At 38.3% G+C, this 27731-nt stretch overlaps 1 protein-coding gene and 1 long non-coding RNA gene across 2 annotated transcripts in view; one reads left to right on the forward strand and one right to left on the reverse strand.

Annotated features, from left to right (window-relative positions):
• LOC134285377 (uncharacterized) overlaps positions 1-11287 on the forward strand; it is a 68276-nt gene extending 56989 nt beyond the window's left edge. The window contains exon 2 of the long non-coding RNA XR_009996323.1: positions 8844-11287. This is a non-coding gene — a long non-coding RNA (uncharacterized LOC134285377). The remainder of the gene's footprint in view (positions 1-8843) is intronic.
• Positions 11288-11451: 164 nt separating this feature from the next.
• LOC109419656 (uncharacterized) overlaps positions 11452-27731 on the reverse strand; it is a 31919-nt gene continuing 15639 nt past the window's right edge. The window contains exons 3-5 of the mRNA XM_019693889.4: positions 18768-20201; positions 18289-18612; positions 11452-12969 (exon numbers count right to left, since the gene is read on the reverse strand). Coding sequence (XP_019549434.3) covers positions 11879-12969; positions 18289-18612; positions 18768-20201 — 2849 coding nt within the window. The 3' untranslated portion in view covers positions 11452-11878. The remainder of the gene's footprint in view (positions 12970-18288; positions 18613-18767; positions 20202-27731) is intronic.

Below are 27731 nucleotides of genomic sequence, written 5' to 3' on the forward strand. Positions count from 1 at the left end.
AACCTAGCCGATAGTCTAGACCACATTTACGCCTGTTCTCACCACTGGCTGGCTGCACACGTAAACCCCTCACTGTTTTATGGAAGATTAGGGAGAAGTCCTTGGTTGGATTCGGAGCCAACCTCCCCAGTAAAATAAAATAAAGGAACAAACTAGAAAACGACACCGAGTAACATGAAACCTCCCCTACATTACCTCTTCTCGCTCAAAAACTCAAACACAGGTCGGTTTGTCTGTGGTACCCTTGCTGTTTTATTCAAAAGACACTCTTCAGCAAATTCATTCCTATATTTAACTCGTAGGCCTACTTTACCGACATTAAACTTTCTCTCTCCTTCTCTTACTCTATATGTACATACTCTCCAATTCGTTATTCTACCTTCCTAATGCTTTCCTATCACGTGCTCTTGTGCGGTGTGGGCATTCACTTTAACTCCGGCTATGGTCAAACCAAAAATAGCCGCCGCCACGCGTCTCGAACTAACAATCGGGAGCGGGCAAAAAAAACTACACCATGCGCATGGGACTTTCACTGATTTGCATGCATTTACTCACGGTACCATATCAGCACGACGGGGACGGATGATCGCCAGACGATGACTCTGCTCGGCTCACTGACGCTGTGGACGCTGTCGTCGGGGGACGCTGCGGCTCTACCGCGCTTCTGACCGACGCTGCGAAACGGTGGGTGGGTCGTACGGTGCTGAGGTGCGGCGCGTCGGGGGACGCTGCTGACTTACGACACTGGCGGGTTGATTCGGTCGACGCTTACCTACAGCACATGTCTGGCACGCGTGCGCGCTTTACTGTCGGACAACGGACGTCTACGCTTCACGCTACATTCAGGCGCCGTCGGCGCCTCACACACGATTTGTGGGCTTCTACTAAATATCACTCGCGGTCGTCACCGTAAGCGGGAAAAACTGTTGCTGTTCGCTGCTGCCTTCTGCCCTGTCTGGGGCGCGGAATTGACGGGCGCGGCCCCCTTCGGCCACGTGTTGCACTGGCCGGGACCTTCGAAGCTGCAGAGTGGGGTCAGGAATAGTTTCCAACGGAAGATGGTGAGGTGGCGGGCTGGCACGCTTGCCACAAATCTGGTAAAGAAACCACCCACGCACAATCCATTACACTTAACGTATTCGCACAACTTGAGCACGTGATTTACCTGGTCAACTTGACTTCCACACTCGCACACTTCCTATCGCACGGTTTAACTCGATCGCACAAATTTACAGCGATTTTCTTGTTAGCTAACTAGGAGAGAAGAACTGAGCTTGAATAAATAACTTAAGGGAAATCACATGTTACTAATTCACACCTGGAAAATACACCTCACGACGCGGAACTAAAACTGAACTACTCCTGCCTCTTCCACAATGCAGATCGAAGTGAACGAGTCACAGCCAGAAACCCTCAGATAAAGCGCGAATATTTTCCACGATCTGCGCTACCGGATTTGACTTGACGAAGTCTCTAAATTCCCTTTACTCAGTCTAACAGTCTATTGTGTCCAAGAGAAATTAGATGCTTCGTATTGCAACGATTTCACCAGCCGAGCGCATCAGAATATCGGAGAGAATTCTCATTAACGAATTCCCGGGGTCAACAAATCCTGAAAAGGTTTCCCACAGGTCGATGGCCACCAACCAACGCTGTGATGTGATCACATGCGCTTGCATTTGCGGTCACATGTTACAACTTTCTTTAGCACTCATCTAATCCATGTGAGACGCTGCTTGAGTGCTTGAGCGCAGAGAGAAAAAGCTTGAATTCGCGGTACAAGTGATGGTGGAACTTTAGGATATTTCAAATTATTTTTGAAGAATTCATTTTACTTAAGCTAAATTTATATTTTAAATATTTACAAAAATGCAACGAACTGAAAATTTGTTACAATGGTGAGAAGGTCAATAGGACGCAATCAGTGAAGTACTAGATTGAAAGTAGTGAGTTGGATTTTTGTATGGTGAGATGATCAATTCTCCATTTCTGCAATGAAATGGTGCAAACAGCGTGGGTTATATGATTCCTTGACTAATAGGATAGATCGGTGAAGTACTAGATTTGTAGTAATGAGCTGAATTTTAGTATGGTGAGAAGGTCAATTCTCCGTTTCTGCAATGAAATGGTGCATAAAGCGTGGGTATTATGATTCCTTGCCTAATTTGATGCTGTTTGAGCAAAACTTTGGATAACAGTGTTGTTGTTTTCTCCATTTCTTGCAACATGAGCAATATGGTTATCCAAAGCTTTGCTCAAACACCATCAAATTAGGCAAGGAATCATAATACCCGCGCTTTTTGCACCATTTCATTGCAGAAACGGAGAATTGACCTTCTCACCATACTAAAATTTAGCTCATTACTACAAATCTAGTACTACACCGAACGTGCCCCATTCGATGCTGTTTGAACAAAAGTTTAGGTAACTGTGTTGTTGTATTATTTATTTCTTGCAACTTAAACAACACAGTTATCCAAACTTTTGCTCAAACAGCATCAAATTAGTCAAGAAATCATATAAACCACGCTGATTCCTCCATTTTATTGCAGAAATGGAGAATTGATCATCTCACCATACAAAAATCCAGCTCACTATTTTCAATCTAGTACTTCACTGATTGCCTCCTATTCTCCTTTTCTGCAATGAAATGGTGCAAAAAGCTTGGGTATTATGATTCCTTGCCTAATAGGAGGCAATCAGTGAAGTACTAGATTGAAAGTAGTGAGCTGGATTTTTGTATGGTGAGATGTTCATTTCTCCATTTTTGCAATGAATAGGACAGATCGGTGAAGTACTAGATTTGTAGTAATGAGCTGAATTTTAGTATGGTGAGAAGGTCAATTCTCCGATTGTGCAATAAAATGATGCAAAAAGCGTGGGTATTATGATCCCTTGCCTAATTTGATGCTGTTTGAGCAAAACTTTGGGCAACAGTGTTGTTGTTTTCTTCATTTCTTGCAACATAAACAACATAGTTATCCAAAGTTTTGCTCAAACAGCATCAAATTAGGCAAGGATTTATAATACCCACGCTTTTTGCACCATTTCAATGCAGAAACGGAGAATAGGAAGCAATCAGTGAAGTACTAGATTGAAAGTAGTGAGCTGGATTTTTGTATGGTGAGATGATCAGTTCTCCGTTTCTGCAATAAAATGGTGCAAACAGCTTGGGTTATATGATTTCTTGCCTAATTTGATGCTGTTTGAGCAAAAGTTTGGGTAACTGTGTTGTTGTATTATTTATTTCTTGCACTACAGTTAATTCATTAATTACCTGCATCGCCTGTTTTCCTACTCTCCGCATCGACCAATGTGGCGCTAGCTTCTATGCGCGAAAAATCGCTAAAAGTAAATCGCAAAAATATTGTATGGCGAATAGCATCTAAAGGCAAATTTATCGAAGTGGAACACATTATTCGAAAAAATATTTGGTAGTGGTTGTGCACAATGGTGACCACTATTAAGCCTCAGAAGGCCGGCTCCAGAGGCACGTTATCCTCCATTTGGGACATTTGTGCCAAAGCCTACCAAATATTTTTTCGGGAAAAGCTTTGTATTTCAAGTAATTCAAGTTTAGATGCATTTCGCCATACAAAATTAAATTGATTTACTCCTGCTGATCAACTGTGGCTGCGCGCAAAGCGGGTAGTCCATTGTATACCGCATTTAGTTCACCACTGGACTGCGAACTGCGACTTCTATAGTGCGAAAACGTAAATAAAAGTGCGCTATTGCATCAAATCAGGTTGATGTCTTCGGCGCACTAATTCTTCAATCTATGGTGAACAAGTGCTCTGAAGACATCGAGTTGATTTGATGCAATCGCGCACTTTTATTAGCGTTTTCGCACTCGTGAAAACTAATGCGATAGTCCAGTGGTGAACTAAATGCGCTATAATAAAATAATACTTTTATGAAAATTTCTACATAAGTCTTGTTTTGTATTTGTATTTAGATTAAACTAACATAAAATGCAAAAACATTAGGCAAAAACGATTAAGCTGATTAAACGTCGCGATCACCAAGGCAATCTTTAATTATTTCATTCGCAAAATCATGAAACATTTCAAATAAGCAGAAAATCATGGCTTACGCAGCAACTTAATCTGTTTAGTGAGTACCCCTATTATAAATTAGGTTACCAGTCATTTCAAATTTTGAAAACGACGTATAATCAATGGTGTAGCATTGATTATACGTCGTTTTCAAAATTTGTTACTGATTTAACAGATGATGTTTTTCTGCAAAACTGAACTTAGATGAGTGGAATCTGGTACCCTGATGGTACGTTTTTTATATCGACGAAAAACGAAATGACTTTTTCGTGAAAACTCTTGTTTTTCTTTATTGGTTTTAATTTTCATCGAAGTCATTGTGTGGGGTTAATTCCACGTTGAATTTAGACCGTTACAAATAGGCAGGGAATCGCGCCACTTGGGCGGTGGTTCTATATTCGTCTGTTTTCCACTATAACTCAGTCAAATTTGAACCGATTGGCACAACTTTTGGAATGTGGTGAGATAGGTATAGTATCTACCCGTGTACAACATTTCAAGTCAATTGGTTCAAAATTGACTGAGTTATAGTGGCAAACAGACGAATATAGAACCACCGCCCAAGTGGCGCGATACCCTATGTATTTCACTTTTTGTCCCACCACTTTTTCAGTAATTTTTATTGCTGGACGAATTGCTGAAATTTCAGCTCGGCAAAATTCAGCAAAACTTAGCTGATTTTCAGCGAAAAAAATTTGGTTTGTAGGCTAGTTCATATTAGACTTCCTAAATCTAGTCTGTTTATAACACAGTCCCGCAAAGAGTGAAACCAAATCTACCTATCGAACTGTCAAATCGGCTATCGTGATTTCTGGTGAAATTGATCAGTGGGGTGAAATTGATCGACGCGAGATCCAGTTTTACTTGCCAAAAATAATGCTTTAAACTTAAAATTAGATGGAAAAAAACACCATCATCTGACTCAAGGGTTATTGAATGATGAGTTAATAGTAGTTTACGCAACAAGGTGCAGAATGATGATTTTGACAGCACGAGCCGTACATTACGATGAGTGCTGTAAAAATCGAGTTCTGCACCGAGTTGCGTACAACGTTTTTTGCAACTTCATAAATTACCACTTGAGGATAGTTTTCAACAAAACTTTTTCATCAGACTGCACACTGATGTTTATAGTCATGTTAAAGGAAGTCTGATCATAACAGGTTATACCGTGCAGTAGTCACAATTTTTCAAACCTGCGTCCAGAAAGCATCAATAAGTTGATCAAAACTGAAAACAGTGCTGTAATGGTTCATTACGCAACGCAAATCAGTGCTGTAATGAACCATTACAGCACTGTGAATTTGGTGTGGGAAAGATGGCCTTTTCCTGTCAGATTTGCGTGAGGTAAAATGGCCTATTACGATGAGAAGTTGCAAAAAGAATTTTACAGCAAATTTATTCAATATTTCTATGAAAAATTTAATATTTTCACAAACAATGTGTTTTGCGATTGTGTAAGACACCTTCAAACTTCCATTGCCATAAAGATATCGCACATACAATAAAAACATTCGAATCATTTTTTCTAGCTCTAAAGTCATCAAAGAACCCGATTTTGTGATCAAAATGTACATAAACATTACCATTTATGCAGAAAAGTGAATTTTTCGAAACTAAAAGCATATTATCCAAAAGCATTGCATACTTTCAGTCGTTTTTGCGAAGGTAATCAATAATTATCAAAACTTTGAACTTGAATAATAAAACATTTAGTGAACTTGTTTTTGCGATTCTTTACACATTCTGGGATCTCAAATTCAATTGGAAAAAAATAAATTGAGCTCTTACAAAGCCACTTCACTGATTGATCAATTTCATTTTTCATTTCATTTTCATTTTGCAGCATTTGGTGGGGCAATGAGAGCGCAAGTCAGTCCAAAGCCGATGATAAGGAGGGGTAATGGCTGAATAGTCTTTGGTGACCACATAAACGCCATGGGATAGGAAAAGGGTATTTTGGTGTGGGATTAGATTAGGGTGTTGGTACAGACTTGACAATATCAATGCTATTCAGATGCAAAATAATTTTAAGGCTCACTAGTAAATCGCATACCTTCCAAAACCAAAAAAAAAAAAACAATAATCCACAAAATACCAAGCAAGTCAAAGAAAGAAAAAGCGCCCGATTGTTTATTTTGTCAATTATAACAAACGGAAACTTCTACCCTCTCCGACTCGTCAGTCACCCCGGAAAAAATGTCCCTTCAGTTCTGGAAAATATATTATCCCCAATTAAGCCTTTAATCGAATTGTCCGCGTGGTCTTGTAGTACCCCTGCTAGGTAAGAACCAGTCATTGCCATACATATTAAATGCTAGACATGACCCCATGGATAGCATTTGCATATGTAAAAGCTTTGCTGATGTGACTTTCCTATTAGACAATTCTCTTTCTCTCATCACGTGTTTGTCTTCAAAACCTTGTCAAGCTTAGAAAATTGAAGTTAATAAACAATACATTACAAGGTTCGAATTCCCATAGAATGAGATCATTCATTCGCACAACACCATAGGAGATAATATCACATTGGCTGATTACAGTACAAATGCGAAAAATCTCCCTTTTCCCCCTATCCGCAACCCGGGGACGCGCCCTGTTGGATTTCGAAAGCCTCGGAGAATATTACAAACCTTCAATGGCATGCCCATACACTAACCCACATTGCCCATTCAGGGGTCTGACTGGGCCTATTACCCTCCCTCAGTTTGTAATATTCTCACCAACTTGGAATTATATTTTCCCGGCATATAAATGACTTCGACAAATGTTCGATATACTATGCAGCATCATGATCAGAATAACAATATCAGATGACTTGAAGATCTGATTTTTACAGAATTGTTTGCCATTGATTATACATTCAGCTATTCCAATCATTTCTGCAAAGCACATCGACTACATGCCTGAAATCAAAGCTTCCTGGAAGATATAATTCAAGGCCAGGGATATTTCAAACATTATTTATTACACTAAAATGATTTGCTGTAAAAGTTTCAACCTCGTTGGCTGATGAACTCCATGGTAGTACTTGTTTCAAAGTATTGAGGTTGATATTATCGTCAACTGTTTAAAAATTGAACGCTAAAAACAGTGAAAAGTGATCAATTTCACCCGAAATCACGGTACCTATCGAGCACGCCAGCAAAAGTATGAAAACAAAGTCTGGCGAAGAAGAAGAACAACAGTCAAAAGAAGTCGTCGTTGCATGTCTCTATATAAAGTCTCTACCTAAATCGACAACAAACTCTCAGAGGCAACTCTAGAAGAAATAACATCAAAAACTATACGCTGGCTATACCGTCTACCGCCGTTGGTTTTACCGCTTCTAATCTGAACACTATTGACCACCGGTAACATGCACGTCGGTCAAACTAAAAATAAATTCAATGCAAATTCATTATGCTTATGGAACGGGGTGAAACGGAACGCATAATTAAAACAAAACAACATAAGGTTACCAGCAGTATGTTTTTCGATGCTCATAGGGTTACTACAAGTTCAAATTAAAAAAATAAACCCCGTTGATTTGCATGAGGTGTCGTTCAAAACAACGGGGGTAAACGGTAGGACTATCGGTTTGTTTTAGGGCATTTAATAGAATTTATATAGGTTTAAGGTTGCTTTATTTTGCATTGAAATAAATCAACGCTCACATCGAAATATCAGCACATTCTTGTCACTATTTGTCAAAGAATCGAACATACTTACCATGCAGGAACCAATGCTCCATTGTCGTAATGCGTTCTAGCTGGGACTGGTGCTTCTCTGAGAGCTCTGCCTGTTAATATTTTTTGCATTCGTACATCGCACTGCAGCCACTAAGATGCGTTTCACTCTGGGAAGCCAAGGGGATTTCCATTACGGATGGTCCTGTAGCTTACCAAATATCGAACTCAAGTTACGTAAGCATGGTCTTTCTCAATGGTTACGCGTTCACCGACTAAGTTGTTACAGTACCTACAGTTCTAGATCCAGTAGATCCAGTTGTCGTCCTAATGACTAAAAGTAGATTAAATCAATGGTAAAATTTGTTAATATTTGAATCAATATAAGGTACAAGTCAACATGAATGTAAAATGTTTTATACGAAAACCTACCCACTGAACAATGGGGCACGTTCGGTGTAGTACTAGATTTGTAGTAATAAGCTGAATTTTAGTATGGTGAGACGGTCAGTTCTCCGTTCCTGCAATGAAATGGTGCAAAAAGCGTGGGTATTATGATTCCTTGCTTATTTTAATGCTGTTTGAGCAAAACTTTGGATAACTATGTTGTTTATGTTGCAAGAAATGGAGAAAACAACAACACTGTTGCCCAAAGTTTTGCTCAAACAGCATCAAATTAGGGTATGTGTGCCATCAGTAATCTCATGCTCCCATTTTCATCCTAATCGAAAACGAGCAATAAGACACAATCAGTGAAGTACTAGATTGAAAGTAGTGAGCTGGATTTTTGTATGGTGAGATGATCAGTTCTCCATTTCTGCAATGAAATGGTGCAAACAGCGTGGGTTATATGGTTTCTTGCCTAATAGGACAGATCGGTGTAGTACTAGATTTGTAGTAATGAGCTGAATTTTAGTATGGTGAGAAGGTCCATTCTCCGTTTTTGCAATGAAATGGTGCAAAAAGCGTGGGTATTATGATTCCTTGCCTAATTTGATGCTGTTTGAGCAAAATTTTGGGCAACAGTGTTGTTGTTTTCGTCATTTCTTGCAACATAAACAATAAAGTTATCCAAAGTTTTGCTCAAACAGCATCAAATTAGGCAAGGAATCATAAGGCCGGAACAAATCTCATTTTCTTCTTTTGTCACAATACTCGTTGGCTCGCTAAGGGGGAGGACAATAAATAATAAATGTATTTGACGAAGTAATACCCAAGCAGTTTGGCAAAATCTATAAACTCATCGGATTTGTTAAGAAATTTTCTGTGCAACTCTAATTTCACCTTGAAATTTTAAAATTTCTTGAATAATTTATTGTTGTCCCCCCTCAAAATGTAGAATTTTGACCAAAATTTTCCGAGGGGGCGGGGACATAAGAGAAAATCGAAATTTGTGTCAGCCTAATACCCACGCTTTTTGCACCATTTAATTGCAAAAACGGAGAATGGACCTTCTCACCATACTAAAATTCAGCTCATTACTACAAATCTAGTACTACACCGAACGTGCCCCATTTAATGCTGTTTGAGCAAAAGTTTTAATAACTGTGTTGTTGAAGTTGCAAGAAATAAATAATACAACAACACAGTTACCAAACTTTTGCTCAAATAGCATCAAATTAGTCAAGAAATCATATAACCCACGCTGTTTGTACCATTTCATTACAGAAATGGAGAACTGATCATCTCACCATACAAAAATCCAGCTCACTACTTTCAATCTAGTACTTCACTGATTGCTTCCTATTACGGCACCGATTGACTCCGTTCTTTTTGTTTTCATGGGTGCTCACTTCTAACAAAAAATACAAAAATAAGAAACAACACAAACAGCGCTTCAATCCTTTGTTTTTCGTGAGATGAAAATGGGAGCCACATGCTTAATAAGGGAACCAATACCCTAGGCAAGGAATCATAATAGGGGTAGGCGGGGCAATATGGACACCCTAAGGTTTTTGCCAATTTTACCTAGCAAGATGTCAAAAAAGTTTAGTTTTTTGATACATGTATCCTTTTAAAGACTATTTAGCATCTATTGCATAAGAATGCTCACGAAGAAAAATGATTTATCCACTTCAAAAAATGTTATGAAAAATGTTAGTTTTTCATGACCGTCTTCAAGCATACGGGGCAGAATGGACACCCCCATGGGGCATTATGGACACCATGAGACTTTTACAAATTTCGTACATTATTTACACCTATAAAGTAATTTCATTGCAAAACAACTATTATGAATGAATAATACGCCGAAGTAGTTCATTTTTGTTAAGTTAATTTAAATTCAGGCTGTTTTGGATAAAGCTTCGTTTTTGTCGGCAGGTACAGCTGTGCCTAGAACAACTATTTTCCGCTGCTGTCGTTTTTTGACCAATTTGTTTCACCCTATGTCTACTATAGTGAACTTTTAACCGAAAATATACTGAAATCGAAGAATTTGATTGGTTTGTGATTTAGGTTATATTTTTCCCTTGCCGCTTCTTTCAAAAAGGTGAGTGTCCATTTTGCCCCGGCAGCAGAAGATATTTCCAAACTTGATTTTTGATATAATAAAGAAGAAAATATAAACATGTTAAGCATGTACATACAGCAAAACTACTTGCATGTGTTTTAGAAATATCAGGTTTTAATCGGCCTGCAATAAATTAATCACTAAACCTTATTTTAGATGGTGTGAAAATTATAATTTCCATGCACAAAAAACGGAGGACGCAACTTTTTCGTGTAAAATCAAGTATAATTTTAATTTCGAATGTTTCTTTCCTGAAACTACGTTCTAGACAAATGGACTATATTCTCCATTCATTAAAAGTTCAAAAAAGTTCGCATATTTCAAAATATTGAGGGTGTCCATTCTGCCCCGGGTGTCCATAATGCCCCGCCTACCCCTACCCACGCTTTTTGCACCATTTCATTGCAGAAACGGAGAACTGACCTTCTCACCATACTAAAATTCAGCTCATTACTACAAATCTAGTACTTCGCCGATCTGTCCTATTAAATATTATCTTCTTACTAAATTTACATATGCCATCAAATTCTCGATAATAAAAATAAATATTTCTAGATTGAGTTTAAATAAGGGCGAACGTAACATGAGAGAGTTCTCTTCATAGACTCTCTCATCTGAAAATTAAAGTGACAAGATGCAAATTCAATCGAACTTTTTTACACTTAGACGCTAGATTGCATCGCAACCTAGCGATTTATGACTAAAAAGCGCAGCCATACTTGCATCTTGTCACTTTAATTTGAAGAAGAGAGAGTCGATGAAGAGAACTCTCTCATGTTACTTTCGCCCTTATTTAAACTCAATCTAGATTTGTAATACGTTTATTGTCGATTGCAATACCGTTCAATCAACGCCTTCCTACAAACGATAAACATGTTCATTTGGCTCACACTTTGACAGTTCTCTCTGCTCGATTGGCTCACAATTGCCTTCTCTATAAAGTAGGATTACTAGTCTAAGTATGCTGGACGGTGTTTCTATTCGCCCCGTTTTACGGTAACAAAAAAAAAATGTTTGGATTTTTTTTTTGCACGGCCGTGCAAAATAAACCGAACAAATCGAAAATCGGGTAAGTTCAATTTTATTTTTTTACACAATTTATGCTACAGTGCGCTACTGGCTCTACAGCACAGGATGGTTAGTAAGGAACCCGCAGAAAATGTACTTCGTTTGAAAACCGGAATTTGTTATTGGAAAAAAAAAACAAATTGAATTTGATTTAACTTCAGTATTACACATTTTATTTCAGTTTAACATTAGTATAACAATCTAATAGTTGTTCATTTTATAATGTTTATGTTGTTATAATGTCCATCGCGAAGATGTCAAGAAATCTATGTACATATTAGCATTCATTTTTGTGAATATGTCTTGGATACGGTCGCTAACCTCATTAGAAGTGCACCGACATTTGAAAATACAAATTTTGTAAAAAGAACAGTAAATTATTATTATTTTCATTCGTCTCATTTGTGTTAAGAAATGCGCGGTTGACTTAAAAATAGTATACATTTGTCTCTTGTGCCTAAACCTAGAAAGAGTACGCTTCCTAGACAGGCCTTCTGGCATCCCCATTGGGATAGAAGAAATCATAAACACTAATCGTTAAGTAAAAATAAACTTTTCCTTACATTAGCTGTTTAAAAGCGTCGACTGAAAATGCTACCAGCGAGGCGGCTGCCAGTATTGGACTGTTGGGAATTGTTGTTCCATTTGTTTCCTCCGGCATTGCCAGGACTGAACCCAGAATTGTTTGCCCCGAAATTACCGCTACGGTTGGAATTATTCGAATTAAATTCACCAAACGACATACCACCTCCCTGGTTGCCACTCTGGTTGAAAGATTTGTTCTGACGGTTGCCGAAATTGCCACCCTTATTGCCAGAAAAGTTGTTACCGTTGTCAAAACTATTGTTTTGGTTGCTGCGGTTGTTAAAACTGCTTTTGTAATTGTTCCCATCGTTGATGAAGCGATTGTTTCCACCGGTGCTGCCACTATTATTTCCGCTACCGAACGAGTTGAAGTTATCGTTCTGGTTGCGCATGTTACCACCGAAGTTACGGCTAGTATTGCCACCGTAGTTGTCGTTCGAGAAGTTATTGCTGCCATTGTTATCAAAGTTATTATCGTCGATTCCAAAACTATCATTGGAAAAATTGTTGCTGCGGTTGTTGCCAAAGTTATTTCCTCCGCCAAAGGAATTGTCGTTATCAAAACTGCTGTTATTTTGGTTGCGGTTCATATTGAAACCACCAACCTGATTATTGCGATTTTGATTGCCGGTTTTCATGTTCATTGGCTTATTTTGCTGAGGGCGATTGAAATTACCTCCGCTCTGATTCATGTTACTCGTGTTCATAATACCACTACGGTTCTGGTTCTGCTGATTAACACGATTCATGTTTTGTCCACCACGGTTTTGATTTCCTGGGGAACCTTGGAAATTGTTACCTCCGGCATTATTGTTGCCACCAGAATTCTGGTTCATTTTTCCTTGACCACGAATGTTACCTTGGTTACCGCCTTGGCTGTTGCGGTTACGGTTACCAAAACTGCCGTCGCCAAAGTTGGTGGAATTGGCGATTGATGAGTCAGATCCGAACGAGCTCTGGTTAGAAGCCAGACTCTCGCCAACGTTCTTGCCGGACAAAAACGCAAGGCGCAACAAATCTTGGATAGCATTTGGATTGTTCATATTGGGATTGAAGCCTCCAGGGCCTTGATTAAAACCTGTAAAATGAAACATAATTTCAATTAAACTAGCAAATCATTTTTTTCGCTATTGTGATCGAACAAGATCTTAAAATCAAGAATTTTTTTTCCTCCCCTGTTGGGAAAATTAAGCCACTGCGTCCAATAGGCATAACTTCATAGATTTTATATAAAACAAATAGCTAATGAGGGAGGTATTCAATTCGATCACTCGCAGCTGATAGCTAGTTAGTTTTTTTTTAACAGAAATACTTAAAAACTTTCAAGGGGCTATCCATTTATTATTAGGGTAAATCGAGGAATTTGGCCATTCTAAGCAAAAGTCGATTGCTGTAGGGTGCGGGCACCGAGTTTGGCCCGTCTAGGGGAAATCATTTTTTATAAAAAATATCCAATAATCCTATGAAAACAACCAATGTGTCAAATGAAAGGTTTCAATCTATATTTTGAAGGAAAAATGCGTGTATTAAAAGTAGCACTGGCCAAAATGGAAACATTGCCGCAGTTTTGGCCATATTTTCAACTTTGGTTTCTATTTTGGCCAATCACGTGTATTCCTTATGGAAGTGGCCAAATAGGAAGCAATCAGTGAAGTACTAGATTGAAAGTAGTGAGCTGGATTTTTGTATGGTGAGATGATCAGTTCTCCGTTTTTGCAATGAAATGGTGCAAACAGCGTGGGTTATATGATTCCTTGCATAATTTGATGCTGTTTGAGCAAAAGTTTGGGTAACTGTGTTGTTGAAGTTGCAAGAAATAAATAATACAACAACGCAGTCACCCAAACTTTTGCTCAAACAGCATCAAATTAGGCAAGAAATCATATAACCCAAGCTGTTTGCACCATTTCGGAGAACTGATCATCTCACCATACAAAAATCCAGCTCACTACTTTCAATCTAGTACTTCACTGATTGCTTCCTATTAGAAGCACACTGATCAAAATAGATACATATTAGTTGGTTCAAGTAAACAAATTGGGATAAAGTGTCATTTATAAACCAATAAACCACGCAGACCCTCTGGAGCGGGAGACGGGTTGTCGTTCCAGAGTCTGGCCAAGATGTTGCAAGAAAGTAACTGAGTCAGCTCTCAACCGTTGGGCAATTGCGTCAATCTTGTAAAAAAATAAAAATATATTCCATATTCCAAATTTTTGTACATTGATAACAGACGGAAACTGAGGAAACTGAGCAAATATGAGACTCATATGCTATCATAGGCAGCGGAAACAAAACAAATATAAAAAAAGCGGTCTTAGGATCGCAACAACTTTCAATATGCGCGCGATTTACAAATGGGGCACGTTCGGTGTAGTACTGGATTCGTAGTAATGAGCTGAATTTTAGAGGTCTGGTACGTTTGGCATAAGGACATTTGGCATAAGGACGTTTGGCACAAAGAATATGTGAAATATATTTTCCCTCTGGAGAAAAATTAAAGAACAACCTTCAATGGAAAGAAGGCGACCTTGTTAGTGGAGCATTATTTTGGATCTCTTATTTTCGAAATAACCTTTTGCTTTCATGAATATGATTTTTTTTTCCTGAAGGGGAATGTTTCTTCTTTTGTATATAGGTTGTTCTTTATCGATACAAGCAATTTAAATTCCGGTAATGGTTCTACCCAGCAAATCATCCTTGTCTGCATATTACCGTGGATACACAGTTATGGATCACACACGGTAACGGATCAATTCGATGTTTACGGTCAAATGTCGCCTCATGCCAAACGTCCTTTATGCCAAACGGCCTTATGCCAAACATACCAGACCCGAATTTTAGTATGGTGCGAAAGTCAGTTCTCTGTTTCTGCAATGAAATGGTACAAAAAGCGTGGGTATGATTCCTTGCCTAATTTGATGCTGTTTGAGCAAAACTTTGGTGGATAACTTGGGTACGTGTACCATCAGTAATCTCACGCTCCCATATTCATCCTATTCGAATACAGTCAGGTTTTTTTTACGCGGGGGATACGTACCGCGTAAAAAAAAACTCAGTTCAAAATTCGAAAAACCGCGTAAAAAAAGTCTCACCATTTCTCGACGAATCATGCAAAAATAAGACGATGACATTTTTTTTTGTAAGTAGATTTGTTTTACGCGGCCGCGTAAATGAAAACCGCGTAAAAAAAGACCTGACTGTACAAGCGATTACGGCATCGATTGGTTCCGTTCTTTTTGTTTTCATGGGTGCTCACTTCTAACAAAAAATACAAAAATAAACAATACAAACAGCGCTTCAATCCTTTGTTTTTCGTAGGATGAAAATGGGAGCCACATGCTTAATAAGGGAACCATTACCCTATGTTGTTTATGTTGCAAGGAATGGAGAAAAACAACAACACTGTTGCACAAAGTTTTGCTCAAACTCCATCCAATTAGGCAAGGAATCATAGAGTAAAAGCACTAGACTTCGCCACTGCTCTAGTCTTCGTCCCCTCCATACAAATTCAATTTTTTTTTTTGTATGAAGTGGCAGATTAGAGCAGAATTTTAGGGGGGCGAAGTCTAGTGTTTTTACCCTAATACCCACGCTTTTTGCACCATTTCACTGCAGAAACGAAGAATTGACCTTCTCACCATACTAAAATTCAGCTCATTACTACAAATCTAGTACTTCACCGATCTGTCCTATTGCTAATGCCAAGGCGAAATAACTAGAAGAAGAAGGGATTTCTAGGATAAAAGTTTTGTTATTAGACAATCCTTAATGCACATTAATTGCAGCAGCGATATTGTTGGACAACAGAATAGTATTATCCATTCCATATAGGGGAACTTACGTATTTTCGGCAGTTTTGTTCTCTTCGTCATGGTTTTTTTTTTAATCTGTTCTGCCCATAATCGCATATGAGTAACATTCAATAAAAGTAGGCATAGGAGAAAATGGAGCCCAAAGATTGAACTTTTAATACTATGGAAATAGCCCTAAATTTTAAATATTTCTTATAAATTCATAATCAATCGCATAGCAATAGGGAATCGCGCCACTTGGGCGGTGGCTTCTATATTCGTCTGTTTTCCACTATAACTCAGTCAAATTTGAACCAATTGACACAACTTTTGGAATGTGGTGAGATAGGTATAGTATCTACCCGTGTACAACATTTCAAGTCAATTGGTTCAAAATTGACTGAGTTATAGTGGAAAACAGACGAATATAGAAGCCATCGCCCAAGTGGCGAGATACCCTAGATTTTTCTACAGCTCAACTTATAAATGCTAGACGAATTGTCAGAAAATAAATCGGACCTGATAATGATTGATGACACCCTTTAAAGCCAGTCTATTTTACCAGTGTGACTGTTATGCGATAACATTGATCAATAGGAGGCAATCAGTGAAGTACTAGATTGAAAGTAGTGAGCTGGATTTTTGTATGGTGAGATGATCAATTCTCCATTTCTGCAATGAAATGGTGCAAACAGCGTAGGTTATATGATTTATTGGCTAATTTGATGCTATTTGAGCAAAAGTTTGAATAACTGTGTTGTTGTATTATTTTTTCCTGCAACTTCAACAACACAGTTATCCAAACTTTTACTCAAACAGCATCAAATTAGTCAATAAATCATATAACCCACGCTGTTTGCACCATTTCTTTGCAGAAATGGAGAATTGATCATCTCGCCATACAAAAATCCAGCTCACTACTTTCAATGTAGTACTTCACTGATTGCCTCCTATGGGGCACGTTCGATGTAGTACTAGATTTGTAGTAATGAGCTGAATTTTAGTATGGTGAGAATATCAATTCTCCGTTTCTGCAATGAAATGGTGCAAAAAGCGTGGGTATTATGATTCCTTGCCTAATTTGATGCTGTTTGATCAAAATTGTGGATAACTATGTTGTTTATGTTGCAAGAAATGGAGAAAATAACAACACTGTTGCCCAAAGTTTTGCTCAAACAGCATCAAATTAGGCAAGGAATCATAATACCCACGCTTTTTGCACCATTTCATTGCAGAAACGGAGAATTGACCTTCTCACCATACTAAAATTCAGCTCATTACTACAAATCTAGTACTTCACCGAACTGTCCTATTGGGTTTTTAAATTAACCCTCCAGGACGCGCGCTGTTGTAAAAAGTACAACACTATCAAAAAACCTCGGTCGTCGTATACAGCGCGAGCGCGGTGCAGTTTCGGTTGCTTGATGGCGCGCGTCCTGAAAGGTTAAGAAAAATGTATTGATTTTTTGATTTTAAACGAAAGAGCACCTTTTTCTGAACCACCATGATTTTTTTCAGATTTTTAGAACTTCATTTTGGTACCTATAATCGATTTCGAAGAGATTTTTCGAAATCACCTTTTGACAGCTGGCCAACTGCTTGACAGCTCCGCCCAGTACAAAATGCGACGAGGAGTGATTCGACAAATCGCTCCCATACAAACTTCAAACTGATTTTCAAATAGGTTCCCGGGCACCAAAATTCATGAAAATTTGGATTTCGCATGCAGATTTTGAATATGGAATTATCTCAACACCGCTAAAGAAGCCAATGGGGCACGTTCGGTGTAGTACTAGATTTGTAGTAATGAGCTGAATTTTAGTATGGTGAGAAGGTCAATTCTCCGTTTCTGCAATAAGATGGTGCAAAAAGCGTGGGTATTATGAATCCTTGTCTAATTTGATGCTGTTTGAGCAAAACTTTGGATAACTATGTTGTTTATGTTTCAAGAAATGGAGAAAACAACAACACTGTTGCCCAAAGTTTTGCTCAAACAGCATCAAATTAGGCAAGGAATCATAATACCCACGCATTTTGCACCGTTCCATTGCAGAAACGGAGAATTGACCTTCTCACCATACTAAAATTCAGCTCATTACTACAAATCTAGTACTTCACCGATCTGTCCTATTGAGTTGAGACAAAATGACTTGGTATTTTTTTTTTCATAAATCCTAGAACAAACTTAAAAATTTTATTCAGGTAGTCGAAAGTACAGTGACCCCACAATTTATGAATCGGCAAAAATGACCACAGTTTATAGATCACTCATCTGATCAACACGGTGATCATAAATAGTGTACAAAATTAAGGTGATTCATCGGTGTGGGGTCACTGTACTTGTGATTTGATGGTGATCCTCGATAGATATTATCTTTATACCAGCAAAATATGCAAATGTTACAAATATGCAGTTTTGGGCAGTGTTGGTCTCAGAGTTTGTCTTAAATCCTTCTCAATCAAGCTGAATTATATGCCAAAATTTCAGGCAATTCGGCCCACGAAAACCCCCCATGACGAAGAGAACAAACCTGCCGATAATACCCTTCGTCATCCTATTCTGAAATGCAAAAATAGTTCCAAAACAGTATCCGAAACCTTACCTGGGCCGCCGAAGTCCATTCGTGGGCGCTTGTTGAGTGGTAGAACAGTCTTCTTCAACATGTCTGGGTTCTTTTCGACGATCTTCGCAATGCCGTTCAAAATGCGAACATCGTCCTCATCGTATAAGCGAACGCTGATCGGGGTAGTGAGCTGTTCCATCTTGCTTTTCGGCAGGGGATGGTTTGGGGTTTCAGTCTTCATCAATTTCACGACATCAGCGGTATCTTCCAGTTCGATAAACGCTTCAAACCGAACCTTCTTCACGATGCGATTGATCTTGCCAACGAATGGTTTGATTTTCTTGAACAAAGCATCCTCAGACACTGTAAAATAAAAGAAAAACGCATGTATGAAGATTGGATATCTAATAAAAAGAGCATTTACGGGTAAATATTAGCTGTGATTTGGTCGAACAATAGTTGTTTACAAATTTTCTTGAAGGATGGAAGAGTTCCATACGAGTATAAATAATACTTACTGGATGGCAGCTGGGTCATCTTGATGGTCTTCTTAACATCCATGCATTGTGCTCCACGCAGTGGAAGCACATGCAATCGGTGGCCACCGAAGAACTTATGATCGAAGAAGCGGACAGCGTTCTGCTGGCTTTCACGGTTCATATAGTAGACGATAAACGTCTTCACGGGATGTGGTGCGCTGTTGCGGTAGGAGAAAATTTGTGGCGAGAACATGAACTTGATTGGTCCATGCTGGGCGAAGTATTGCTTTAGTTCCAAAGGTGGACAATTGAACGGCACGTTGCCAACGTAGATCGGATGGTAAGCCTTCAACTTATGCAGCACACTTCGTTGCTCTTTGGTTTTTTCAGTTTTTACTTTTTCTCCCTCTGTGGACTCCAGCTTGCGTTTGAAGGTAAACGGGCGTAGTACCAATGGGCCATCGTATTTCTTAACAACGACCTCCTTGGTAGCATCCTTGTTCTCCTCGGTAGGAGCCGGGAAGGTGGTGCATGCAAGTGCCTTATCAACGGAAGCAGCGTTCTTGAAACAGATTATAGCAGCATCGCCGCAGTTGCGACGGCTGGTGAACTCGATTTCGCCAAATTGCTTGAAGTAGTCGTAGACCTGCTCTTCCGTGACGCCCTTACTCAACGACGTAACATAGACCGAAGTCTTGTAGTTGGGCATCAAAACAATTCCCGGATACAGAGCATGGATACGCTTGCCTTCAACAACGCGTCCATTCAGAGCCTTTGCAGCTTTGGCGGCCTGTTCTTCAGTCTCATAGAAGATACGAGCATAGTTGGGAATCACTGAGGGATTTTGAGCGGCATTACTTGTAACAGCTTCGATGATGGTACCGCCTTCGGCGCACTGCTTCTTCATCTCCTCCTTATCTTCAATCCACTTGCTGGGGATGTTCAAAAGCTGCACGCGATTGCGGTTCCGGAAGAATAATGTGGCCTCACGCCAGATATCCAAATGGTGGTTCTGGTCACGTTGGTTCACGTCATGCGCATTAAAACCAGCTGCCTTTAGCTTTTCCAGCACGGCAGGCTTGTCGCAATCCTTCTCCAAGGTAACGTAGCCCAACGGGTAGAAGATCAGCACCGAAGTTGGTTCCACTCCAGCAGCCTTGACCTTATCCCACAGTTGCTCTTCGGTCATGTTCTCATCTTCAATGGCGGTCACGACGAGCTCTCGCTTGATATAGCGGATGTATGTGAGTTCCGAGTACATGCGCAGACGGCGATCACCGAACATGAAGTTTTCCTTCCCAGCGAGAGCCGCAGCCTTAGTTTCTTTGTTCTTGAACAAAACAGCGGCCACTGTGTACCTGCGGTAATGATATATGTCCACCTTCTCGACCTCATGATCGCTGAACAAATTACGCAACTGCTGCTCGGTCACATCCCATGGCAAATTAGCGACGTTGATTCTGCGTTGATACTCTGTTACGAGAAAAAAAAACACAAAAAAACGGATGGTCAAGGCATTCAAAAATCATTTCAAATGGGACACGTTCGGTGAAGTACTAGATTTGTAGTAATGAGCTGAACTTTTGTATGGTAAAAAGGTAAATTCTCCGTTTCTGAAAATGTTGCAAAAAGCGTGGATATCATGATTCGTTGTCTAATTTAATACCGTTTGAGCAAAACATTGGAAAATTGTGCTGTTGTTTTCTTCATTTTCTTGCACAGTTTTATAAAGTTTTACTCAAACAGCATCAAATTAGACGAGGAATCATAATAGGACATGATCGGTGAAGTACTAGAATTGAAGTAATGAGCTGAATTTTTGTATAGTGAGAAGGCCAATTCTCCGTTTCTGCATTGAAATGGTTCATAAAGCATGGGTATTATGATTCCTTGCCTAATTTAATGTTGTTTGAGCAAAACTTTGGGTAACTGTGTTGTTAACGTTGCAAGACATGGAGAAAACAACAACAGGGTTACCCAAAGTTTTGCTCAAACATCACCAAATTAAGCAAGGAATCATAATACCCACGCTTTTTGATCCATTTCATTGCAGAAACGGAGAATTGGCCTTCTCACCATACAAAAATGCAGCTCATTACTTCAATTCTTGTACTTCATCGATTGTGTCCTGTACCCACGCTTTTGTACCATTTACTTCCAGGAACGGAGATTTCACCTTCTCACCATACAAAAATTCAGCTAATTACTACAAATCTAATACTTCGCCGATCGTGCCCTATAGGTCGGAATCAGTGAAATACTAGACTGAGAGTAGTGAGCTGGGATTTTGTATGGTGAGATAATCATTTCTCTATTCCTGCAATGAAATGGTGCAAACGGCGTGGGTGATATGATTATAATTTCTTGGCTAATTTGATGCTGTTTGAGCAAAAGTTTGGCTAACTGTGTTGTTGTATTTTCTTTGATTGCGTCTTATTATGCCTTTAATCGTATTGTCCGCGTGATCTTGTAGTACTCCTACCCTACTATCCAAGAAACAGAAGTAGCTGAACAACAGTTTCTTAAGCTAAAGTTTGCTTAAGAGTGGTTTGTTCAACTCTTATACAGCAACAATGTTTGCTGGGATAGGTAAGAACCAGTCATTGCCATACATATTAAATGCTAGACATGACCCCCAGAGGCGACGCGTGGTCCAATAGGAGACCTGTTCAACATTGAGAATACAAGTAATCTTCGATATAACGTACCCTCGATATAGCGAATTCGATATAACGTACATTTTGCTTCGATATAACGTACAACATTGATTTTTTTTTATTTTTCCCACGAATAACCCTTAGATAAACTGCGAAATCACTCAAATCAATGTTTTGTTGCAGCATTAGCCTTGTCACCCAGAATTAGAGCAATTTGGGGAAAAATTTAGTGTACGTTATATCGAAGCAAAATGTACGTTATATCGAAGCAAAATGTACGTTATATCGAAGCACAAAAAACGAAATGACTTTTTCATCAAAACTCAAGTTTTTTTTATTATGGGTTTTGTGAATTTCATCGAAATCATCATTTGGGATTAATTTCACGTCGAATACATCAATACTAGCATAAAAAATATTAAAATTTTCTCTGCTTCGATATACATAACGTACACTTCGATATAACGTACAAAGAGAAAAGTACCTGTACATTCGAAATTGGTATTCGACACACTTCTGGAGAACTGATATTTATGCAGTATTGAGAATTACGTATAGGTATGTATTCCAAAACCGTAAGTGGTGCACTTTCTAAATAATCACCAAATCTCAGATTTGTTGGTACCAAAACGAATACGTTCCCGTTTGATCACCAACGTCAGTCGTTTAAGCTTTTCATGGTACATACAGTCGGTAGAAAATTTTCGTCAAACAACAAAATATACGATCATTTGATCGTTTTTAAAAATAAGAAAGATTCTGAAAAGAGTCTTGACCAATCTAATCCTTATGATCATATGGGTTTATTTGGTTAAATTTTAAAGCCAATCAAAAACGGTAGCATAATGCTTAATGAGGGAACCAATGCCCTACTACTGTAAAAAATAAAGTGAGCTAGCTTTAGTTGTGATCATCATCAAATAAGTTGTGCGCATCCGCGATATAGAATATAATTAAATATATGTTGTCCAATACAAACTAGCCCGGCTAGGACATGTTTAATAAAAACTGCATTTTTAACATTCAATAGGTAAATCCAACGGAAGCTAACGATCCCTCCGCATCTGGTGGCAGGAATGAGAACCCTATGAAAAACGGGGCTCCACCAAAATTTCACATGGCGCAGCATAGGCAAAGTGCACTTTTTTCACTTTTTCATATCGAATTCCGCATCGTAGAGAAACAAACGAGCACTTTTTGGAAAGAAAATTTACTTCTCTTTCAGATGCGCTTAGATCCGGTAGGTACTTACGAACAATTTATGTGATTAATTTGAGGAGCTCTTGCTATGCCTCCGGCGGGCGATCTTCCGGATTTTTTGTTAGCTGGCCAATCCGGTGTCTGTCGGCGTGGGCATCAAGAATGATGATAATGGAAGCCATTGCAAATGGAAAATAGAAACTTCTAGAGCAAAAAATGAGTAAAATTTGACGACAAAAAATTGACCTTTTTATGTAAACAAACGATTTTCTTCTTATCTCACTCAGCGCCTCTACAATGGGGGACCATTCGGATTCACCTATTACATACAGGGGATGGCCAAAATGTTTGGGATAGTCAACTTTTTTTCTCTCACAAAAATGTTCAACATGCTATAACTTTTTGTAGAGTGCACCAAAAAATCTCAAATTTTGACTGTTTGTCAACCTATTATATGTGCATCATTGGTACAAATTTGGGCTCGATTGATTTATGTTTCGCAAAGTTAGAATCGTTCGGGTAAAACACTATTTTTTAGACAACTAATTTTTGAACTGTCACATCTCAGAAACCAGTGAACCGAATTGAATGAATTTTTTAACGTTTATCAACAATATATTGATACTTAATACGACGTTATAAAATGTAATATTTTCTCACGGCAAATTAAGTTATACCGGGTTGAAATTTTTACCCATATAGAGGAAAATAAGTCAAATTTATAATACCACACAAAAATTACTAAATGTGTTCTTCCTTCAATCTAAATAGGCTCTAATATATCTGATTAAAGATAACTTGAGAACAGAAGTGGAAAATCTTTGGATATCAAGACTAAAATTTATTGACATTGATATAAAAAAAATACATTGTTCGAGAAAAGTCCAAAAAGTTTCAATTCATAATAAATTTTTTCAACGTTTAAAAAGTACCTATGTTTTAATAGTTTGTGAAGCATTCACATATTGTTAGTGTGCGTTCAAAATTTCATTCAATTCGGTTCACTGGTTTCCGAGATATGACAGCTGAAAAATGAGTTATCTAAAAAATAGCGTTTTACCCGAACGATTCTAACTTTGCAAAACATAAATCAATCGAGCCCAAATTTGTACCAATGATGCACATATAATAGGTTGACAAACAGTGAAAATTTGAGATTTTTTGGTGCACTCTATAAAAAGTTATAGCATGTTGAACTTTTTTGTGAGAAAAAAAGTTTCCCAAACATTTTGGCCACCCCCTGTATGTATATTACGCAATGATCGCCAGATCTATCAGCTTGGTAGTATTAATCCTATATTATAGAGATGTGCGGAGGTGGCCATTGTGAGCCAATCGAGCAGAGAGAACTGTCAAAGTGTGAGCCAAATGAACATGTTTATCGTTTGTAGGAAGGCGTTGTTTGACCGGTATTGCAATCGACAATAAACGTATTACAAATATTTATTTTTATTATCGAGAATTTGATGGCATATGTAAATTTAGTAAGAAGATAATATTTAATTAATTCTGCTTTCAAAAGTGTATGCACATGAAGAAACTTTTGTAGCTGATCTTCTCGAAAAAACTTTCATTGCTGCCGCTTGATTCACTTCTGTCGATTTGATTCGCGCTATTCTTTGCAATGCATTTCAGATTTCTTCAATTTCACTGTTATTTTTTTCAAAATTTGGGAAAAAAAGTTTGAATATAATTAGCAAACATACAAAACAACTTGCACCACAATAAAGTCACGCAAAAAGTTTGAACATCTAGCTTTGTGGCAAGTGTTGGAAGCTGTTGTAAACAAAACAAACAGCGTTGCCGAATCGACATATTTAACTTCCGCTCATCTCTATGTAGAGGATTTCTACTTGATAGTAGGCACATCACAGTCAGCACCCGCATGGTTGGTTATGGCCCGTTTACATATGTGATAATAATGCGTGACAATATTCTGTCGGACAATTTATTCCACGCTAGTATCGTTTACATTGCCGCTAAAAATTTAGCTGCTAAATCTGGGACAATAAATTGGGTTCTTTAGGGGTATCCGGATTATTTCATAATCGGATTCTCCGCCCAAAAATTAGTCGAAATCCAAAATTTCATAATTTTTGGAGTTCAGGAACTATTTTTAAAATGCATTTAAAGTTTGTATGGGGAAAATTTTTTGTTCGGGTTGAACTGTCACTTTATCGATTGAACTGTCATTCTATCCACGAAAATTAAAACTGTTTTGTTAATTTAACCATCAAAACAAAGGTATTGGAATCCAATAAAATCACGTTATACTCAGAAAAATGAGCTCTTTCGATTAGGATATAGAAAATAGCAATATTTTGTTCACTAAACAACCCAATTGTCCGACTGTGTTGGTACCAAACTATCGTAATGTAAACACTCCCCTATCTGCCAGTAAAATTGGCGTGATGGCATAATTAGCTGACAGTTCGTCTACAGACCGTTTACATGATGCTAATTGTGTCGGACAATCTAATATCCTTATAATTGTCCACTAGTTTTAGCACCGAATTCAGAAGCTTCTGATTTTGTCATGCTAATTTTATTGTCTGCTAAAAAGTGTTTACATTGCGCTAAATTGACGCCAATACTGCTCGAAAATGAACTGTCGCGTAGAATTAGCAAATATGTAAACGGGCCATTAATGCGCAAGCCACGCGCATTGAAAGCTCGCAATGATTACGGTGAGAAGCCTCTCTTTTTTCTTTGTTTTATCTCTCTCGTTCAAGTCGGTGGGTTGAACACGATGAGAGACACCGACGCCCAGCTGCATGCAAGTTTACGGCGCTTTTTTACGCAACACGGTAAGATTGGCTCACACAGCGATATGCTGGTTTCGCAAAAATGGTTCTGTTAGAATTTAGTAGTGATCGTAGAGCGTTTTTTTTATTTTTGGGACAAGAACAATGGGGCACGTTCGGTGTAGTACTAGATTTGTAGTAATGAGCTGAATTTTAGTATGGTGAGAAGGTCAATTCTCCGTTTCTGCAATGAAATGGTGCAAAAAGCGTGGGTATTATGATTCCTTGCCTAATTTGATGCTGTTTGAGCAAAACTTTGGATAACTATGTTGTTTATGTTGCAAGAAATCGAGAAAATAACAACACTGTTGCCCAAAGTTTTGCTCAAACAGCATTAAATCAGGCAAGGAATCATAATACCCACGCTTTTTGCACCATTTCATTGCAGAAACGGAGAATTGACCTTCTCACCATACTAAAATTCAGCTCATTACTACAAATCTAGTACTTCACCGATCTGTCCTATGGGGCACGTTCGGTGTAGTACTAGATTTGTTGTAATGAGCTGCATTTTAGTATGGTGAGAAGGTCAATTCTTCGTTTCTCCGTTTCTTTCTTTCTCCATGGTGCAAAAAACGTGGGTATTATGATTCCTTGCCTAATTTGATGCTGTTTGAGCAAAACTTTGAAAAACTACGTTGTTTATGTTGCAAGAAATGAAGAAAACAACAACAACGTTGCCCAAAGTTTTGCTCAAGCAGCATCAAATTAGGCAAGGAATCATAATACCCACGCTTGTTGTGTCATTTCATTGCAGAAACGGAGAATTTACCTTCTCGCCATACTAAAATCCAGCTCATTAATACAAATCTAGTACTTAACCGATCTGTCATATACGACATTGATATAATTATTTTACTATTTTTGTTGAATTCCGTTTTCTGCGGAAGCTCGACGGAAGCATTGTGAGGTGTGATTTAGAACTCAATCCGTCAAACAAAATCACGCACGAGAGCCTCGCAGCACTTGACGGCAAACGTTGTTCAAATTCTCTCGTAGAACGGGTTGATCCCACACATTTACATCTCAAATCGTATAGGTACGAACATCCGACCTATGGGGCACGTTCGGTGTAGTACTAGATTTGTAGCTATGAGCTGAATTTTAGTATGGTGAGAAGATCAGTTCTCTGTTTCTGCAATGAAATGGTACAAAAAGCGTGGGTATTATGATTCCTTGCCTAATTTGACGCTGTTTGAGCAAAACTTTGGATAACTATGTTGTTTATGTTGAAAGAAATAGACAAAACAACAACACTGTTGCCCAAAGTTTTGCTCAAACAGCATCAAATTAGGCAAGGAATCATAAATACCCACGCTTTTTGCACCATTTCATTGCAGAAACGGAGAATTGACCTTCTCACCATACAAAAATTCAGCTCATTACTACAAATCTAGTACTTCACCGATCTGTCCTATAGGATCAAAATTATAGTGGTCAAAATTTGGAAAAGATCGGGCTATTCTACACGAAGTTATAAAGGTTCTAGAAAAAGGTATAATTATACGATAGCCAACTTTGAGCTGTTATATCTCCGGATTCAATTAACCGAATGCAATGAAATTTTGATCATTTATGACTTATATAATAAGTTATTAAAAACTTTTGACTTTACTTAAAATTCTTTACACGAAAGAAAATTATAACGATTAGATTAGATTAGGGTGACGATGGGTATTATCGGCAGATTTGTTCTCTTCGTCATGAGGGGTTTTTGTCGACCAAATTTCCTGAAACTTGGTCATAGAATTCATCTTGGTTGGGAAGGATTTGAGGCCAACTCTGAGTTCAACAGCTTTCAAAAAACCCCTCATGACGAAGAGAACAAAACTGCCGAAAATACACAATTTCCCCTATAACACCAATTTATCCAAAACTTCATCATCGTTTCAAAATTCGAGATAGTAATTATAGTTCAGTTAAATTCCCTCTAATTGACTTGAATATATTTATGTTTCAAAAGAAAGCTACCAAATAGCCGGCATTAAATTGAAAAAGTAATGGGATGCATATGAAAAAAATAGATAAATTTACTAAAAAATCATAGAATAAATTTCTTGAAACTACGTTACTGTCTTGCATTATTCAATATTGTTAATACTGAAAAACCCTCGTATCTATTTGACAAACTAAGACCTTTTCAGGGAACGCGCAATCGAAATTTCATATTGTGTCATCATAATACCTCTCACTATGGGAGAACTCTCTTTGTACGAGGCATTGTTAATTGGAACTTACTTCCTTCTGAAATCAAATCTATTAGAAATTACAAATCCTTTCGTAGAGAGGTCACGACATGGTTGGCGACACGGAACTAGTATAATTATTAACACGAGTAAAGG

Source organism: Aedes albopictus, chromosome 1 (genome assembly GCF_035046485.1).
Source record: "Aedes albopictus strain Foshan chromosome 1, AalbF5, whole genome shotgun sequence".
Taxonomy (NCBI): domain Eukaryota; kingdom Metazoa; phylum Arthropoda; class Insecta; order Diptera; family Culicidae; genus Aedes; species Aedes albopictus.